Here is a 12073-nt window from a genome sequence, read left to right as displayed (position 1 = left end):
GGCTCAGACGGTAAAGCGTCTACCTGCGATGCAGGAGACCCGGGTTCGATCCCTGGGTTGGAAAGATCCCCTGGAGAAGGAAATGGCAACCTACTCCAGCACTCTTGCCTGGGAAATCCCATGGAGGAAGGAGCCTGGTAGGCTAGAGTCCATGGGGTCGCAAAGAGTCAGACATGACTGAGTGACTTCACTTCACTTCATATAATAATATATAAATATAAGTATACTTACAGTGATGGTTCCAAACTTTTTTGTTTTTACTGAGAGATACAGACAGTAGAAAAGGCTTCTAGAATAAGACTGGTGAATTGCTGAGGTAGTGGGCTAAGGGATCGGAGCCGGTGGGTGTAGAAACAGAGACGCGGGGTAACTGTTGGCGGCCCCTGCTGGTCATCACCGGAAGTGCAACATCACTCAATTACAGAACGGGCTCTTTTAGGGCTTCCCTGATAGCTCAGCCGGTAAAGAATCCGCCTGCAATGTGGGAGACCTGGCTTCGATCCCTGGATTGGGAAGATCCCCTGGAGACAGGAAAGGCTACCCTCTCCAGTATTCTGGCCTGGAGAATTCCATGGACTAGAGTCGGACACGACGAAGGGACTTATTTCACTTCACTTCTGCTGAAAATTTATAACAGCTGCTCCGAGTTTTCTCTCTTTCTGTGCGTTGAATCCCAAAGCCTTGGAGCGAATATCCACCAGAGGAATATCTCGATTTGAGGGTAAGCAGAAACACTGCCGGCACCGTTGTGGCGCAGGCAGGGAAGAAGACAGACCTCAGAGGAAGAGGACTCATTCCTCTCACTTTTCCACCTGCCTCCTCCCCACCCCAACGCCTCATTTCTCCTTACTCTCCACGTTCCTCCATCCCACTGGCAGAGGGGGCAGCCTCTAACTGCCATGGAATGCATTGTGGACCCCTCAAACCTGCTTCCTACCCCAGCTACACTATATCCCATCAGTAACACCCTCATTCCTTTGGGGCCCTGCTTAGAACACAGCACGTCTATTACGACATTCAGTTGTACCGCTAGAAAGTGATTTCTGTGTCTGACATTCCCCCTTCCGGACCTCCACCTTCAGGAATCACTGATGCTGGCCCTGTAGCTGGTATCTGACAGTATCAGTGAGGCTGGCACCCTATCTGGACCAGAATAAGAGCCTCCTACTCTGTATCAGGAAATGTTTCTCCTCTCTCTGTAACCTCATGGGGCTGTTGTGAGAATTAAACAATTTATCAATTGTAAGGTCTTGAACAGATGTGAGGAGCTGGCATTCTATAAGGCCCTTATAAGAGAGATGCTTGCTGACTGACTAATGGGGGTGGGGGGAGGGACTGCGAGGAGGCAGCTGGTAAGAGTAATGAGTTAGGCTCCATTTCCTAGAGGGCCAAAATCAGGGATCCTCGTTCTGGGGATCTTGAATGAAACTAAAAGTTTGCTGTATGTTGTTATGGGGTAATAGTTGCCTGACTGAGAAGTAATTAATACTATGGAGAGATTCAAGATGCTTCCATTTCCCCACCACCAAATAGCCAGGTGGACAGGCTAGAGTGGAGAGTAGCTTTCATGACGGGAAGGGGACTTCTTCTCTTTTTAAAAAAATTTATTTGGCTACTCCTGTTCTTTGTTGCAGCATGTGGGATCCATTTCCCCGACCAGGGGTCGAACCCCGGGCCCCCTGCATTGGGGACGCAGAGTCCTAGCCACTCGACCACCAGGGAACTCCCAGGGACTTCTTCCTAAATTGAATTATGAAGATCTTTTGGCTTGAAGGCAGAAGAGAGGGCAGAAAGCATTTTGCTCCGCCAAGTTCTTTGGTTGGAGACGGAAGCCTGTAATTCCAGTCCCTGCCATCTGGGGTCGCTAACTAACTTTCCTTTCCTTGCTCAGTAATAAGGGAGGAGACCACCGAGAAACATCAGGACTTTCTGTAGAGCTTGGCAGTGGTTTTGTGGCTTGTGTTTGTGTGCTTGTTGTTAGTCGCTCAGTCGTGTCCGACTCTTTGTGACCCCCATGGATTGTAACCCGCCAGGTTCCTCTGTCCATGGGAGTTCCCAGGCAAGAATACTGGAGTGGGTTGCCATTTCCTCCTTCCGGAGATCTTCCTGACCCAGGGATCGAACCGAGATCTCCTGCACCGCAGGCAAACTCTTTACCTATACTCAAACCTGGCTTTTCCCGATGGCTCAGTGGTAAAGAATCCGCCTGCAATGCGGGAGACGCAGGTTTGATCCCTGGGTTGGGAAGATTTCCTAAAGAAGGAAATGGCAACCCACTCCAGTGTTCTTCCCTGGGAAATCCCATGGATAGAGGAACCGGTCGGACTACAGTCCACGGGTTCGCAAAGGAGTCGGACAAGACTTAGTGACAAAACAACAACAGTACTGAAACGTATGATCGCCGGAGCCCAGTGCAAGCTGAGTCTCCTGCAACAAGGGGACCAGTCCCCCCTGCTTCCAGGATCAATTTCCAAGTCAAACCCATTTCTGAGCTTTCCAAGCAAGTTTCCAGAATGCAGTGCATTTCTGATCTTAGGAGACCTGCATATTCTAGAAAGCAGTTGGAGAGGGTGCAAGGTGGGGAATACCGCGGCCAGAGTACTACCTCGGCTGACCCACCGCGCACTTGGCGAAGCGTAGTCTTCCCGCTGAGCTTTCAGTATTCCACGGCTAGAACTAAGTGCAGGTCTACAGTGGAGCCAGAAGCTGGGGTGAAGGCGGGCAACTGGGTTTGTCTTTACTTCTTGAGATGGAACTACGAAGAAGGATGGCGAGTCACCTTGTTCTGTATTCCGTACACTGGGGTATGGACCAGCTCTCCGGTCCAGGCTTGAAATACGGTCTCAGCGCCCCCCACCCTTTTTTTTTTTTTTTTTGCAAATTCGCCTAGCGAGTCTGGGATCTAGGTATCCACCAATGAATCCTTAAAAGCTGCTTCTGAGTTTGAGGTCCTATGGGGATGGGTCTCCTGCTCCTTGAGGGTTCTCCCTAAACTCCTCCTGCTCCCTTACCCAGTTGGGAAGCAGGATAATGAGGAAAGGTGAGGCAAGCCTTGAACTGGAACGCGGGTCTAAAGCTGAGAGAAGGGGGCGGGTCTCTTACCATCGCCCTTTTAAGGGAATCGCTGGGCGCCGAGGGACTAGTGGGTACAGGTCCCAGTCCTTGCTTCCCTGGGTAGGAAGCCAGCTGCGGGTGGGGGAATCGTGGGCTGTGTAGTGTCTCCTAAGTCACCACCTCCCCGCCTACCCACTAGCTGCTCGGAAAGGGTACTTTCCTGCAGGTGGTCCCGCGGCGTCCTCATCCCCCTCCCTCTCCCCTTCTCTCTCGGTTTCCGCCCCTTCGCGCGGAGGAGGCCTGGCCGCTTTAAGAGCCGGAGTAGCGATTGACAAGCAATAAACGCGGAGCGCCGGGCTGCGCGGGAGCCACCCGGAGCTAAGGGCCTCTCCAGGCGCAGGTAGGCGCCCCCCGGCCCCCGGGCCAGCACCCACCCGAGGGCCCTCTTGGTCCTGGCACGGCACCTGGGGCCCTTTCTCTGCGTTACACCTCCCCTGGCCTCTTCCCTCTGGCCCCTCCCCTCACTCTCACCCTCCCGCCCCTTTTCTCCCTCTCACCCTCCCGCCCCCACTCCCCTTTTCTCGGGGCTCCGAGAGAGAGATCAGACCTCGCGGCCCGTGGACACTGGCCCCCCGCCCCTGCGGTGAGGGCTCCTAGGTGACGTCAGGCACAGAGCCTGGTGAGCTGTGCGGGGGCCCGAGTGTCCGTGCGGCTTCTCCGGGGACTGTGCGGATTCTGGGGACTTCGGAGCCGGGCATTACGTAAGAACCGCGTTATTAGCTCTTCCAGGGGTGGGGGCGCAAGACGGAGGTTGTGTGGGTCCCCTTGGCTGCCCTGCCACCTTGGGAGGCCAACACCTCAATCTCTCCTGGGAGGGGGTCCTGCGAAGGGGGAGTGCTGCTGCTTCGCCTCCCAGGTTGTAGAGGGGGCGGGTCTGGGTCGGGGGCCAGGACTAGGATCTGGAGACCTGGGAAGGGGTCGGTGACAGGAGCGAGGAGTCAGGGCCAGAAAGTTAGGTCAACTCAGAGTGGGAGCGTGAGGACGCGGGCGGGGGTGGGGTTGGGGGGCGGTGTGCAGCCATTCAGTGACCTCATCCCCTAGTCTCCGCCGGGCGCGCACGCAGAGAGACTTCTTTGATGGCTCGCAACACACCCCCCTCCTCCCAGGTCCTAGCGCCCAGCGTTTTAGGGCTGGGCTCTTGGGGCGGGGGCACTCTGTTCGTCGGTGCGTGCAGGCCCGCTTGGCCACTAGACCCCATCCTGCAGTCTGTCTACCCCTCTCCACGACCTGTAGATCTTCAAAGCTCCTTTGTCAGACCTTTCTCCTCTATATCTCTTTGTACGCGTATTGACAGAGCTTGGAGGAAACCTCCCCCTTTCTCGGTGGGCCCACATCGGCTACCAACCCAGGGTGGTGTGGATAGCCTGGAGATAGGGGTGAGAGGGCACGTGGGCCCAGGGTTTTGGAAGCTGAGGTGCGAGTTCTCAGATGCCTGGGCTCCGGACCTTGACTCGGAGCCAGGCTGGCTTGCCTGGCACTGCTGTTCTCCTGTGGGCACAACCGGCCCCGCCCTCCCAGAGGCTTGGGTGGGGGTAGGGCAGAGCTAGCCGATGCCCGTGGGAACGACTCCTCAGGGAGAAAACCCAGGCAGGCTGGGCAAGACTTCTGGGGACCGGATCCTCCCTGCCTCTTCCCACCCTCCACCCTCTGGGGAAGGAGGACTTGGGAGAGTAGTGCCAGCTGGAGAGAGCTGCAGGTTCCTGGTCCTCAGGACCCGGGACGGGCCAGGGGTGGGGTTGGGGGGTGCGGAGAAAGGGATCCCTCTCTGATGCTCTCTAGGAATAGGGGTGGCAGGAATTGTGCCCAGGGCACTAGCTGGCACAGTGGATCCTGGGCATTGCTCCTAGTCTAGGTGCTAGCCTGATAGGAGATGTCCTTCCTTTCCCCGAAAGCTCCTTTCTTCCTTGTCCTCAGGGCAGATCCAGGAGGAAGGGGAGTCATCCTTCCACTTTTGTAATTTCTGCTACTTGAAATTACAAGTAGCAGGGAGCACAGATGACCTGCTCAGGCCTGGGAAGGTGATAGGAAGAGAGAGGATTTCATTAAAATCAGGTAGTGGTCCCTCTAGGGACCTTTTTAGGGGGAGGAGGTGAAATCGTGGCTCCCCCACCCCCAGGGCCCAGTAGCATTCAGACCTAAAGTGGGCACTGCCAGATGCTTTCTTCCACTCCCCCACCCCTGCTGGGAGCCACCGCGCCTCCTGTTGTCATGGCAACCGGGAATTAGGGTTTTCTCCACTGGCACAAGCCCAGAAAGGCAAAGGGATGAAGGATGGTGGGTTACCCACCTGCACCCTTCCTTGGAGAATAAAGGATCCAACGCCATTCCAGGAGGACCTGGGATGGAAACTGGGTCTGTAAATTCCGTGATGGGTTTTGCCCAGAGCCCCTGCTCTCCTTGTCCCAGCTCTGGGCTAAGAAGGGGTAGAGGGAGAAAGAGGAAGCAAGAGAGGCCCTAGTGAGGTATGACATCATTTCTGCCAGACAGATGAACAGATGTTTGTAGAGCATCTTCACTGTGCTGGGTCTAGGATCCAGAGGCAAAATAAAACAGATGTGATTCTTGACCCATGGAGCTTAAAGTCAGGGAACACCCATTTTCTTACTTTTTACCTTTTTACTTACATTGGACTTTCCCCCATCCTCTCTCTCTCTCAAAATAAATAAATAAAATAAAAAAGACAGATGGTAGGCAGAAATTTTTTTTTTTTTTTGAGTCATAAAACCTGGAGTTTCATTGTGGCTGTCCTTTTCTTTAAAAAAAATATTTTTATTCATTTATTTGGCTGCACCAAATCTTAGTTGTGCATGTGGGATTTTTAGTTTTGGCATGTGGGTTTTAGTTCCCTGGCCAGGGATCAAACCCAGGCCCCTAGCATTGGGAACCCAAAATCTTAGCCATTGGACCACCAGGGAAGTCCCCATAGCTCTCTATTAGCTTTGTGACCTTGGACAAATCAACTAACCTCTCTGATCCTCTGTCTCCTCCTCCTTGGAGAGATGGGTGTGTCATCCCTTCTTGCCTCCCAGAACTATGGGATAGTTTGGAGTCAGGGCAGTGCCCTCTCCCCTACCCCACTGGCTCCTGAGGGGGAGGTCCTTCCTAATTCCTTCCCCATTATTTTGCCCTTCTGCCTTTTCAATCTCCTCTCTCCCTTCCTCCAGGAGCCCTTGCTGATTTCACCATGCCAGTTGCAGCCACCAACTCCGAGACTGGTAAGAAGTGGGAGAAGGGATGTCAGTTATATCAGTGGTTCAGGGGATTCCAGGCAGGTTGGGGAGCACAGTCAGGCACTGCCACAGCTCCCTGTAAGAGCAAACTGACCCCTGCTGCAGCTGCTCCATCCAGCTGCTCAGCCATTCCTCCGGGCAACTTCTATCACCCTGCTGCACCAGCCCCAGGGTGGGGCTGGAGACAGAGCACAACTCACCTCCATGGAGGGGGATGCATGCTCTGGAGACGTCCACAGTGCAGTGCCCCCCAGATAGGTAAAGTGGACCAACACATGGGAGTGTGTGTGTGCTGGGCTGTGGAGAATGCCAGGTCAGGAAGCCTTGGCTTAGTTCTGTAGGAAGTTTTAGGGCAAGGTTGTGGGCCACCCAGACAAGCTAGGAAGCCTCAGGAACAATCTGCTTAGATTCTTGGAGGCTGTGTCTCTTCTGTCAAGATGTGATGTGAAACTCAAAGGCTATAATAGGGAAAGCATGTTACCATTAGGGATATTCACAGTTATTATGCTGTGCTGCTGAGTTGTTGTTACCTCTTTAACCTGTGACCCTGAATCAATCACCTCGCTTTGAGGACCTAGGTTTCCCCATCTGTAGAATGAGGTGATAGGACAAGATCAGTGTTTTTAACTTGTATTGGTCCTGGATCCTATTGAGAATCTGATGCAAACCAAGGGCCTTCATCATAGACAAAGGCTTCTATGCACGAAGTCTGCATTCCACTCCAGGGGTTCAGGGATCGCACCCTGAGTGTATGCAGAGACCCACCAGGTGAAGTACCCTGTACTCAGGCTCTCAGAGGGCCCTGACAGTTGTGAACTGTTCTTGTTTTTCTCTGATTGATCCCCGCTTGGGTGCCTCCTGACCTTGTAGCCCCTTCCTTCTCTCTAGGTGCTGCTATTGCTTCTGCAAGATGTTCCAGGCCTCCCAGTTTAGATTGACTTCTCTGTGCCCTCCCCTCTGAAAAACTGAAGCAGGAAAGTGAAGGCTGCTGTGAGGGGCCAGAACTAAACTGTGACACCCTTGTCCCCCAGGAAAGGCCTCTTCTCCATGCAGTGGCCAGACTGTCCCAATGTCCCCTAGCTGCTGCAGCCTTGGAGGGTTCAGTGCATTCCCCACTGCTCCAGCCTGCCTGGGCCCCTCTGTAAGCTGCTTAGGGGTTAATTAAGCCCATCCCTGAGCCTGTGATTAAAGGCCTGTCAATCTGGGGCTGTCCAGTAAACCCATTAATGGTGCCTGGCAGGGGTGTAGAGGGAGGGGAAGGCCCACCGCTTTGGTTTCCCTGCTTCAGGCCACTTGATGGGCCCTGGTGGGGTGGGGGACAGGGTAGGGAGTGGAGTTCAGGAGATAGGTGTGAGGGTCTGCTTCCTCTGAGGACTCCTAGGGCACCTGCTCCCCTGGGTGTTGTGTCATGGGCTTTCTGTATCCAAAGGAAGAAAGTTGCTTAAAGCAACTTAAGCAAAACTTGGAGGCTGCATTTCTTCCTCTGAAAAGAGGCAATGGGCGACTCAAAGGCCAGAAGCTTTGTCTTTCCGTCAGGTGGCCCTCTGTGCCTGCCCCGGGGTTGGGCAGGCTCCTGGCCTCAAAACTCTAATGGTGGCTTCTGCCCCTTCTCATTTGGTGGTCATTACACTTCCCACGGGTCTGATAGACAGCTGTACCCTTGCCTCTAAGGTCAAGTTCACCACCCCCCTCCTTCTCCTTTACCTTCCCCCAGAGATCCTTGCCTTGGCCTCTGCAGAAATTGAAGCTAGCAGGGTCCTTCTACCCTGATCCACATATCAATATGGCCACTATCATCGTGAAGGGAGCGAGATGGTGTGGGTGTTTTCCTCTTGCAGAGAGACCCTAACTCCATTCCTAGTAAGGTGGAGGAGCTCTTTCCCTGAGGGTTGGAGATGCATGGGTGTTGGCATGGGTGAGAGTCCTTGCTCCTGGACTCCAGACCTGAAGCTCTGCCTCTGCACCGGGTTCCCTCCTTTCTTTGAATTAAGGCTGGAATGTGGGGCTTTCAGGTAGAGCTGTCCCTTTAAATCTCTGGGTTAATGTTCTAGTGTGTAATCCTGCTTGCTGCCATGGCAACCAGGGTGTGCTGTGACCCTGTGCCACTCCTCAGGGAATGGCAGTCTGGTGGCAGGAGCAGTGCCTAGTGGTGGCCTCAAGGGTGCAGGGTCTCAGAGGAAGGAATGGTGGCTCTGGGCTGGGGTAACTTTCAAAACCCCTCCCTTCCTGCCCACGCTAGTCTCTTCTGAATGACTACTCCCTCACCTTTTCCCAAGTCCCCAGTACCTAAGTCCCAAGATGCCTGACTTGTCCACAGCCATCACCCCCTGAAGCAAGTGGTGGGGGGCGGGGGCGCACTTGGAGATGGGGATGGAGAAGCTACTCCTGAGATGTGGGGTCTGAGGGCCCTGCCACTGCCTCCTCATGAGAGTCGTTCTTGGGGGCTTCCTTTGACCCTGAGGGAGTCACTGTAAAGAAAACTGGGTGAGGGGACCGAGAGGAGCGGTCGGAAGTCGGAAGTCTAGAGGAGGAGGTGGCAGGCGGTGTAATTGAGGAGGGACTTCTAGAAGAGAGGGACTGGAATAAGATGGGGCCAAGTCCCCATCCGCCTTGGGTTTCTGGGAGGGGAGGGTCTCTGAGCACCGCTCCAGTCTTGATGGGGGGCAAGCTTAACAACACCCCCACCCCCACGCCCCGGCCAGAAACCTTTCCTCAGCCGCCTCCTTGCCTTTTAGTGATAGGTATTCAAACAGGGGAATCTGGCCATCGTGGGACGAGGACCCTTCCACGGCCCCCTCCCAGCTCTTTCACAGCTCCCTCCCGCCTGTCTGCTCCCAGTCTGGGCTTTGGCCAATCAACAAGGCAGTCAGGCGGCTGAGCCTTACAATTGGCTGATCCTGCAGAGGGCGCTCCCTGAGTCCCACCTCCTCCAGCGCTGCCCACTTCTGGCTGGGAAGGCTGCGGTGGCGTGGAGGCTACTCCACAGCCCAGGTCCCGGAGGGAGTCAGCCATGGCCGGCAGCCCAGGGAGCGGGGCCTCTTTGGAGGGTATATCCCTGGGCTCCTCTGAGGAAGCTGAGCTCCGGAGGGAAGGTAGGGAAAGGTGGAGTGGCGAGGCTGGGGTATGGTCTTGAGGGGTTTAGGGCATCTGGAGAGGGTACCCTAGGAGCAGGCTCTCCGAAGCCTAAGGGTCTCCAGGCGCGGTCCCCCAGGAGAGCTGACCTGTACTGAGGGCACCAACTCCCTTGGCTCAATCCCCTCCCATAGCTGGCAGGCTGGGGAATCCGTGTGTGAAGATGACAGGAGAGGAAGGGTCCCAGGATATCCTGGCAGAGTGGGAAGGGTTCCTGCCCTGGCCTCTTTCTGAGTCCACTAAGGACCTGGCAGGTTCTGACCGATGCCAAGCCCAGACATGAGCAGGAGGGGTCTGGAGGGCAGGTATGAATGTCATTTGTGGAAAAGGTGGGGAGAATGAGAGGGAAGAGTGTGGAAGGCCAAGGGTCCCTGACCAGTGGCTACCAGCTTCCAATCTCAGAGCCTCCTGCAGCCCACCCCCATCCCTTCCTGGAGGAGGGGGCATGGCTGAGAACAGTGAGAGGTGCCAGGGACTGTACCCACCCTCCTCCTTCCCAGCTTGGGTGCTGTTATGCAGATGTAGGCGTGGGTGGCACGGTGGCAGAGTAATGATACCCCCTGCCCATCTCTGCCCCCAGCTGGGCACACTCTGCTTCTGCCTCCCTTCCCCCAGAACCTGCCACAGCCAGTAGCTCCCACCTCTGCTGGTGGGGGAAGACAGCCCCTACCTGAGGCTGAGCCCCTCAGCAGTGGCCCAGCTTCAGGTGTTCTCCCCTTGCTGATGTCCCATCCCCAGCTGAGGGTTTGCTGATCCCTAGGATGATTTGGTCTGACCTCTGCCCCTGGGTGTCCACAGTCATCCCAAGCCCCAGAGTGCCTATTTCCCCCAGCTTCTACCAGTGTCCTGGGCCTCAGCCTTGGCTTCCTATGATCTATATTAATTTCCAGGTCATTGTCTTTCAGAGCTGAAGGGCCTGTAGATACCATCCAGTTTAATCCACCCATTTTACAGGAAGGAAAGACTGAGGCCTGCGACAGACAGTGACTTGTGCAAAATCACCCTGAATTAGTGGCACAACTGGTAGTGGATGGTGGGTAGGCCCTGACCTCCTGCTTGGCTGTCTGCTGACTCCAGGCTCACACTCCAGGGACATGTTCCAAGCGCCATCTCTCTCACCCCTGAGCCTGCCACGTGCAGGTGGCTGAGTCCTGTGGCTTCAGCCCATCCAGAGATTGAATGCTGTGGTTCTCTGGTTTAGGGCAGAAACTGGAACCTGACATCTGCTTGCATTTCTCCCCTGCCCCCACCTCAAAGTCCACTTCCTGGTGCTGGGAGCCCTCCACCTCCCAGGCTAGTATTACCTAGGGCCTAGAGAACAGGCCAAGGAAATTGCCCTTCCCCTCTTAGGGTCTCTGCCACAGGCATTCTAGGGCTTGGAGTGCCAGGCGGGGAAGGATGTGCTGCGGGGAAGGATGTGCTGCGGGGAGGGGCTGTCTTCTGTGGGATGGAGGGTAAGAGGGGTGGGGTTTCTATGGTGTGTTTGGGTCCCCTGTGCTCAGCTGGCGCCTGTGTGTCTCACTGTCTGCTCCTTCCATCCAGCCATGCAGCAAGTCCTGGACAACCTGGGATCTCTCCCCAATGCCACGGGAGCAGCCGAACTGGACCTGATCTTCCTTCGAGGCATTATGGAAAGTCCTATAGTGAGATCCCTGGCCAAGGTAATGTGCTCCAGGGAGGTGGACACAAGGGTGCTGTGCCTGGGAAGGCATAGCAGGGGGTGGGATGTTAGCCACAGGGAGCCCTGGGAATGGGACAGGTGGCACTCGAGACCCTGGGAGGGGGGTATGCATGGACATCCATGCCCGGGTGATCAATCTGAACCACTGCAGGTGGTGGGGGCCCACCTCCATTCCTGACTGTTGAGTCCAGAGACGTGCCCATGTGGATGGATGTTTGGTGACTGCCAGGTTATGGAGGGTATGCTTGGTTGGGAATGAGCATGGCTGTGCTGTAGAATCTCTGAGGTTCAGCCTGCTTATCTTTCTGCCTCTGGACACTTTGTGCAGACATCTTTCTAAGGTCACCTGCCACATACCAGGCAGGGGAGAGACTCACTGAAAGAGAAAGTTACAAACCACTTTGGTAATGACTTTGATAGAGGCAGATGCATTAGGTGTTTGGGGAGGGTAAAGGATGCCTGACCCAATCCAGGGTGGGCAGGGAAGCTACCCTGGAGGAAGGGTCACTTGTGTTGAGTCTTGAAGATTGAGGAGGAGGGGCAGTGCATTCCAGGCCACAAGAAGAATTTCAACAGGAACAGAGGTGAGAGAGCTAGAAACGTACAGGGGCTGTAAGTGTTGAGAGCTAGAAATGTACAGGGGCTGTAAGTGTTGATGTGAGGCTGGAGCTTTAGGTGTGAGACAGGGAGTATGAGCTGTGGAGATGTTGGCAGCTGTTGGCAGCTGATGAAGGGCCCTAGGAGCTGTGCCTGGGGCTTAGGCATCGTCCTGTGATGCCCTGTGAGCAACTTGGAGCCTTTTGTGGATTTTAAGCAGGCATGTGATGATGGCACATGGATGTTTTGGGAGCATCCCTCTGGTAGCCATAGGGAGGATGGTTGGAGGGTCATGACTGGAGTTGGAGAGACCGGAGTC

At 55.1% G+C, this 12073-nt stretch overlaps 1 protein-coding gene across 3 annotated transcripts in view; it reads left to right on the top strand.

Annotated features, from left to right (window-relative positions):
• Positions 1–2892: 2892 nt before the first annotated feature.
• Positions 2893–12073, top strand: part of MPP2 (MAGUK p55 scaffold protein 2) — a 29885-nt gene continuing 20704 nt past the window's right edge. The window contains exons 1-3 of one of the 3 annotated variants that reach the window (XM_070773577.1): positions 2893–3454; positions 6279–6329; positions 11019–11137. In XM_070773577.1, coding sequence (XP_070629678.1) covers positions 6299–6329; positions 11019–11137 — 150 coding nt within the window. In that variant the 5' untranslated portion in view covers positions 2893–3454; positions 6279–6298. Of the gene's footprint in view, positions 3455–3487; positions 3816–6278; positions 6330–9332; positions 9437–11018; positions 11138–12073 lie in introns of those variants that run through there. The other 2 variants (XM_019982604.2, XM_070773576.1) reach the window with 2 other exon arrangements.

The sequence above is a fragment of the Bos indicus genome, chromosome 19, assembly GCF_029378745.1.
Source record: "Bos indicus isolate NIAB-ARS_2022 breed Sahiwal x Tharparkar chromosome 19, NIAB-ARS_B.indTharparkar_mat_pri_1.0, whole genome shotgun sequence".
Lineage (NCBI taxonomy): Eukaryota > Metazoa > Chordata > Mammalia > Artiodactyla > Bovidae > Bos > Bos indicus.
The sequence above is the reverse complement of the archived record's forward strand: the minus strand, read 5'-3'. Positions and strand labels throughout refer to the sequence as shown.